The sequence below is a fragment of the Alosa pseudoharengus genome, unplaced genomic scaffold, assembly GCF_046254945.1.
Source record: "Alosa pseudoharengus isolate Yale_2024_CS ecotype anadromous, Long Island Sound unplaced genomic scaffold, YU_APseudo_1.1 YU_APseudo_1.1_scf_4, whole genome shotgun sequence".
NCBI lineage: Eukaryota > Metazoa > Chordata > Actinopteri > Clupeiformes > Clupeidae > Alosa > Alosa pseudoharengus.
In genome coordinates, this window is record NW_027468774.1 from 8133578 (window position 1) to 8141077 (window position 7500).

Consider the following 7500-nt stretch of genomic DNA (forward strand, 5'->3'; position numbering starts at 1 on the left):
AGCCGCAGGACCAGAGTGGGGAGTGGCAGGAGAACGACGGAGAGATCCAGTGGGTCGCCGCCGACAACAGCAATGACAACAACGACAACAACGCCACCAAGGAGAACGACAAGAAGAAGGAGGAGGAAGAGGAAGAGCTGGACCTTAACAAAGGTACACACACACACACACACACACACAGGTTTTTTAGTAAAGTAATTTACTTTTTGGTTTGTCTGGCAATGGTGGGTGAACAACAGAAAAAAACTAATCTATAACTAATCTAAATCCATGTTGCTGCCCTGACCTTGATCTTTTTGTTCTGAGTTCAGTTCGCATATGTTATGTTAGTCCCTCGTTTCTCTGATGTAGTGCGGTAATGTTTCTTTCTCCACACGCATATGCCTGCTGACATTAGCACTGACTGTCAGGTAATACGAAATGTAATGTCCAAACTTGGCATGTGTAACTAACGGGATAAACATGATGAATTCCCCAAAATATCAGGCATAACTGCACACACTTTAAATCGGACTAGCGTACTAGCATCGTTTCTCCAATTTATGTTCAAAACCTGTAACTTGCTAAACGACGTGATTACAATTCCCGAAAATACCACACGTTATTGACTTCTTCATTGACATTGAGTTGAACGTTGAGTTCTCCTGAATAAATGCATTCTCCTAATGGCATCACGTGAATCTGCTGACTAACATTAGCATTGATATTGCTAGCTTGCTCTAACTAATCTATCCCATGGTTTCCACAGCAAAAAAAAACTAAACCTGTACAACATCAGGGTTAGCTTGAAGCTATAACGACAGTAGACAGTGAGACTCATTCAAAGAATTGCAAAACGTAGATTATCAACTTATGTGATGTACACAAAGTCCAAATAAAGTCTCCGTTATGACGTAGTCTATCAACTTATGTGATGTACACTAAGTCCAAATAAAGTCTCTGTTATGACGTAGTCTATCAACTTATGTGACGTACACAGAGTCCATATAAAGGGTAACACTTTACTTGACAGTATCGACATAAGAGTGACATGACACTGTCATGAACACATGACACTATCATGACACATGAACTCTAATCCTAACCTCTAACCCTAACCCTAACTTGTTATGACAAAAAACAAATGATGGTTAATGACAGAAGCATTATGTCATAAACGTTTATGACACGTTCATGACAGTGTCGTGTCACTCTTATGTCGATACTGTTAAGTAAAGTGTAACCATATAAAGTCTCCGTTATAGTGCTGAAAGTTTACAGTGAAGTAGACTGGTGTCCTCAACCTGCCAGGGTTGGATGATCTTATTTATTTCACTCGCCAGGGAAGATTTTTACTCTCATATGGCGCATGGTGGGTGCCAATTTGAAACCCTGCAGCACACACACAAGACACTGCAGAAAGCAGCAGTGAAGGCATTTGCTGAAGACGGGCGTTTTTGCTGTTCTCCCTTTGGTCCTCTCGTGCTCTGATTGGTTTGGTCTATTCAACTGCATGCAGAAGCATTTTTCCCCTGCATGGGTTAAAACATGCCCCATAATCAAATCAAATGGCATGCTACCTGACTCAACTTCTGATAGGAATTCCAGTCTGGCTATGCCAAGCTATTCATATTTGACAACCAGAACAATTGGTTAAAGTCCTACCGACTCACACACAATATATATCCTACTTGAGATGTAACACACACACACACACACACCCTTATTCATGCATGCACACACACACACACACACACGCACACATAAATAAATAATTACTTTAGATGTGCAGCCCCACACCTTGTGCCTATCTCAGTCCTCACATTGACCCATGCAAATATCCAGTTGCTTTCAGATTCTGTTTCACACACATACATATTCACACACACACACACACACACACACACACACACACACACACACACACACACACATGCAGGCCTGTAAATAGGGGAGCGTTTCTCCTTGTCCCCTCATCCATATATGTTTCAATTCAATACGCTTTTTTGGCATGACTGAATATTGTTAAATTGGTGTGTGCGTGTGCATATAATGCGACAAAATGAAAAATATAAATAAATGAAACATCTCTCTCTCTCTCTCTCTCTCTCTCTCTCTCTCTCTCTCTCTCTCTCTCTCTCTCTCTCTCTCTCTCTCTCTCTCTCTCTCTCTCTCTCTCTCTCTCTCTCTCTCTCTCTCTCTCTAGCTCTTCAACATGCTGGGAAGCACATGGAGGACAGCATCGTGGCCTCTTACACTGCACTGCTACTGGGCTGTCTATGTCAGGAGAGTCCAGTAAGTACACACACACACACATTCTGCACTGCTACTGGGATGTCTATGTCAAGAGAGTCCAGTAAGTACACACACACACACATTCTGCACTGCTACTGGGATGTCTATGTCAAGAGAGTCCAGTAAGTACACACACACACACAGTACCAGCACATTGAGTTGTTTTGGGAAATGGCTGTATTAAAGGTATGCTATGCAGGTTTAGGTATTTTTGGCGACTGTAGAGCTCCCTCTAGAGTGGCGATATATTTATATTTTACTCTGCTGTTGTAAATAGCAAACTTCTCGTGACTTATCCCCCCTGTACACAATGAAAGTGCTTTTGTTGTGGAGGTGAAGGATTAAATTCTAAAGAGCTGAGTTTGACTGGCAGTGTAAGTCCAGACTTGGGTTTGCTGTTGATGAACTTACGTGTGTGTGTGTGTGTGTGTGTGTGTGTTTTCCAGATGAATGTTACTACTGTGAGAGAGAACCTGCCCAAAGGCGATTTCTCCATCATGACCGAAATGCTGAAGAAATTCTTAAATTTCATGAACCTTACAGTAAGTACCAGAACTCTTAAGATTTACTAGCAGTGTGTGTGAAGGAGAGAGGAGGAGATGCAAGGGTGTGAATTGGATAAAAATGCTTCCTCACAGACACAATGCAAGTCATACATAAACAAGCAACCAGCATCTGATGTTTTTTTTTCTACCCCTTTCTCTGTTCTGTTCTGTTCTTTCTCTCTCTCCCTCTCTCCCCCTCTCTATCTCTCTATCTCTCAGTGTGATGGTGCCACAGCAGGACAGAAGTCTATCTCTCGGGTCATTGACTACCTGGAGCACTGTTAGTGTGTGTGTGTGTGTGTGTGTGTGTGTGTGTGTCAAGACCCAGTGTGGACCGGCCGGCTTGGTTCCGCTCGGCCCGTCTCACCAGACTGGCCAATGACGAGGATGCTGCAGAACTTCTTGGGCTGATGCCCTAACAAACACACACACACACACACATTGTCTTGCTCTCTCACACGCACACACACACACACACACACACACACACACACACACACACAACCTCATCTTCATGATGCCAAGACTCTTTTATGTTGACCTCAGCCTCAATGAATGACTAAAAATATCTTGTAAAACATGAACTTTTGCAACAAAAAAATAATCTAAAAGAAAAAAAAAAGTTTGTTATTCTTCAAAAATCTAAAAAGCTCAAAGGAAAGCCAGTCACAGAATCTACTCATCCTCTCTTCTCCTCTCACCTTCTCTCTCATCCCTCTCTTCTCCTCTCACCTTCTCTCTCATCCCTCTCTTCTCCTCTCACCTCCTATCTCATCTTCTCTTCTCTTCTTACCTCCTCTCACCTCCTCTCTCATCCATCTCTCCTCTTCTCTTCGCCTCTCTCATCCATCTCTCCTCTTTTCTTCACCTCCTCATCCCTCTCTTCTCCTCACCTCTCATCCTCTCTTCTCCTCACCTCCTCTCTTATCCCTCTCTCCTCTCCTCTTCACCTCCTCTCTCATCCCTCTCTTCTCCTCACCTCCTCTCTGCTCACCTGGTTTTTGTTTTTGGTTTTTGATTATCCACTGAATGGAACAATCTGTTACCTGAGTCAGATCAGGATTCCTCTACAGTGATCCCTCATGGACTGCACCCCCTCTGTGTGTGTGTGTGTCTGTGTCTGTGTGTGTGTGTGTGTGTGTGTGTGTGTGTGTGTGTGTGTGTGTGTGTGTGTGTGTGTGTGTGTGTGTGTCTGTTCAACACTGCCCCAAAAATATCCTCCCTTTCCATTGTCTGTAAAATGAAGATGAGCTTTCCCAACAACCAAATCTTTCCTGCTCAGGGCTAGCTTCTGCACACAAACCCACACACACACAGTCCTGTTCTCTCACACAGAAACACACACACACACACTTGCTCAATTCCCTTGTGTACTTTTCCAGAGCTCACCAGGCTGTCTCAAGTGTTTTCCGCCACGTTCGCCATTTTCCCAAAATTCCCTCTGTTTTCTACGGTGTGTGCCATTTTCCCAGCATGCCCTGTGCTTTAGAGTCTCTAGAGTTTAAGATCTGTGCTTGGATCTTGTAGTAAATGTGTGTGTGTGTGTGTGCCCGAAGCTCTGATCCTTAAGCTGTCTCTCACCCCACCCCACTTCCGTGTGTGTGTGTGTGTGTGTGTGTGTGTGTGTGTGTGTGTGTGTGTGTGTGTGTGTGTGTGTGTGTGTGTGTGTGTGTGTGTGTGTGTGTGTGTGTGTGTGTGTGTGTGTGTGTGGTTGCAAGGTGCACAGATCGGCACAGTGACGTGTGCACACTTGTTCACTGAAAAAGGTGCCATACTTGTTTTTTGTGTTTTGCCAGACCTCCCTCCAGACATGACGTTGCAACAGGTCTTTCATTACTCGCTGTGTGTGTGTGTATGCGCACGCGCACGCTGTGTTATTCCAGAGGTTTTCTCCCATCCTAAACGTGTCCAGTGGTGCTTCCTTTTAGATGCGTCACACACTGACAGGGCTCTGAGCTTCAGCTCCACCACTCAATGGATCTCTTTCCTTTTGTTTTTTATCCTGGATCACCCACTTACACCAATCAAAGTACAAACACACACACACACACACCACCTTTGTTTATCAGTTTGTTTGTGTGAAGGTTGAAGAGCTTTTTTGTGTGTTTGTACTGTATGGTTGAGTGTGTGTGTGTGTGTGCGTGTGTGCGCATGTGTGCAGGTCAGAAATGCATAAGCTGTTGTTCTGTGTTCTTGTCATGAAATCTGAAGAATGTGTTTCTTTTGCATTGTTATTTGCATTGTTATTTGTAGAGATTTTGTTCTGTTTCTGCCATGCAACGCCACAGTGGTTTTCCCTGTTCACACATCCATTTGTTTTGATTGATAATGGAGCTGTGTGTGTGTGTGGGGATGGATCAGTGCCCCCCCCCCCCCCCCCCCTGTCCTTTTACCATCTTGTCATCTTCGCTCTGATAAAACGTTTACAAGAGGTTTTGGTGATGAACGGACATGAATGGGACAGACCTACCAGTGTACATAACACCGTGTAAATACTGGCTCTCGAAAGACAAAACTAGAACAAGTAGACTTTTTTTCTGAATCCAACCATTTTTTTTTTTTTCTTTTCTACAGCATTTCTCACTTGTTTTCTCTGAACTGAGATGTAAAGCTATATCAGAAACCCACTGGACCACCTCCTTTGTACCAATTTCCAAATGTCTTTGGTTACTTGTAAATACCTTTAACTCGAATAAAAGTTGCTACTTTTGAGGGTGGTTGTGGTTTTTTTTTTTTTTATATTATCTGTTGATTTAGGGGTGGGAAAACACCAACAAGAAACTTCTATACATATAGAATATATTTATTAATCTCTGGTTCCCTCTACTTGACTGGGAAACTAGTCATACTGATAAACTAAATGAACAAGTAGAAAAATAAGTTTCCCTTCATAGAAATAGGCATTACATAATTGAAATAAAAAAGCGCTTTGTACACACTGTTTTGTGATCATTTTGTTCCACTCGTTCTCTCCCAAAAGTTCATTAACTCTTTCAGCTCGAGCTTATGTTCATCATCAGACTGTCCCGGGCTAGCCGCGCGCCCAGGAACGTCATTGCGCGTGTCGGGTTCGGACAGTTCAGTGTCCTCTGCTGCGGAATCGCAGGATGATGGCTCGGCGCGCTGCGCATCCACCTGCTCCGTTGTCACGGCGATGTGCGTGTAACCGAAATCCGGCTGGCAACCCTCGTCCTGCAGGAGCTCGCTGAGTGTGGCGATGTAGATCTGTGCCATCTGCAGTGTCTCTGATTTGGACAGCTTCCGCTCGCTCTCCATGTTCGGGATGACGCTGCGCAGCCGGTCGAATGCCACATTCAGTCCAAGCATCCTTCGTCTCTCGCGCGCATTTGCCGCCAGCCGCCGCCGTCTCTTGGCTCTGGCCACCGCGCTCTGGTCCTGGTCGACGTAGCGGAGTCCCGGTAGCCTGAGCTCCACGAGAGCGCACGGTTCACAGTGCGCCCTCTCCGTTGTCCGAACCTCCGTCCAGCTGCCCTCTACCAGAGTCTGTATAGGCGGTGATCCGTGTGAGACCACAGCAGGATGCGAACTCTTCAGAAGAGTTGCATCCGTCTGTCGTAATACGCACGGGGGTCTGCGTCGAGGCATTTCGGGACGGTGTTTGGTGATTGAACTCCAAAGTCTCGCTGAAAGTTTTTGTGGCCCCGGCCTGGCGTATTTATGGCGAAGGTTGCGAGCGTGTGGCTTTTGAAGGGGCGTGGTGAGGGTCGTGTGCGAGAAAGGCACCGGGGCGAGCCCCTTTGATAGCGGCAGCAGGAAGTCTATTAACGGAGCTCATCAAAAGTGGATTAGATCCGTCTCGCTGATCTGTGAGCGCGCACTCTGTGCCTGTCCGCCGGCCCAGCGCGAAGCTGCAGACACACACACACACACACACACACACACACACACACACACACAGAGGGGGAGAGAGAGACTGTCGAAACAAAAGTTACATTTATAAATTTAACAACACTTGATTTCTTTAAGATCTATTTGCTAGTAACACGTCTCTATTGGAATACCAATATTCAAAACCTCAGAAATAAAAACTACATGTTAACCAGCCACAACCATCACGTGCATAATCTTACAAATAATTATTTATAGTCGCTTATATAGTGTACAAATACTAAAACCATGTTTAGTGTAGGCTACACGAGAGTCCCTCAGCCGTTTGTCCAGATGAAGCATTTAATGTATTTCGACGAAAAGAGAAGAAAGAAAAAAAACTCATTATCAGTAATTGCTGGATGCACATCCGCAGCGAGCAGACTAATCCAATTAACTGGTGTCCAGTAAGCAGTGGGGACACCAGTCCTTTCATTAAATTAAACTTAAGAACCTCTAGAAAAAAAGCCTGCCCACGCACGCCAGATACCCCCTAAATGTCCAAGATTGGACTAAATGGCCCGACACATGGCCGGAGTATAATAAATATTTCAGTGAGCTCCCGGCGCGCGGCCTCTCTCGCGCCGAGGCTGTTGACAGTCTTGGCACACGTCGCAGATTAGACCAAATCAAGCGTTCCATTGAGAGCGCGCACGCGGGCGGAGATCAAACTCAGCGGCGGATGGCTAGGCTCGAGACCCCCGCGCGGGGGCTAAATTGGGGTGGGCGCATGCCTGTCAGAGCCCAACAAGAGGAGATGAAACCCACATTTCATTGAGGGGATTAAGGAAGA

At 45.3% G+C, this 7500-nt stretch overlaps 1 protein-coding gene across 1 annotated transcript in view; it reads left to right on the forward strand.

Moving 5' to 3' along the window:
- The window catches only part of waplb (WAPL cohesin release factor b), a 48191-nt gene extending 42660 nt beyond the window's left edge, over positions 1-5531 (forward strand). Inside the window, exons 17-20 of the mRNA XM_076267190.1 lie at positions 1-153; positions 2186-2274; positions 2721-2816; positions 3039-5531. The exon at positions 1-153 is cut by the window's left edge and continues 73 nt beyond it. Of these exons, the coding sequence (XP_076123305.1) occupies positions 1-153; positions 2186-2274; positions 2721-2816; positions 3039-3104 (404 nt within the window). The 3' untranslated portion in view covers positions 3105-5531. The remainder of the gene's footprint in view (positions 154-2185; positions 2275-2720; positions 2817-3038) is intronic.
- Positions 5532-7500: the final 1969 nt, after the last annotated feature.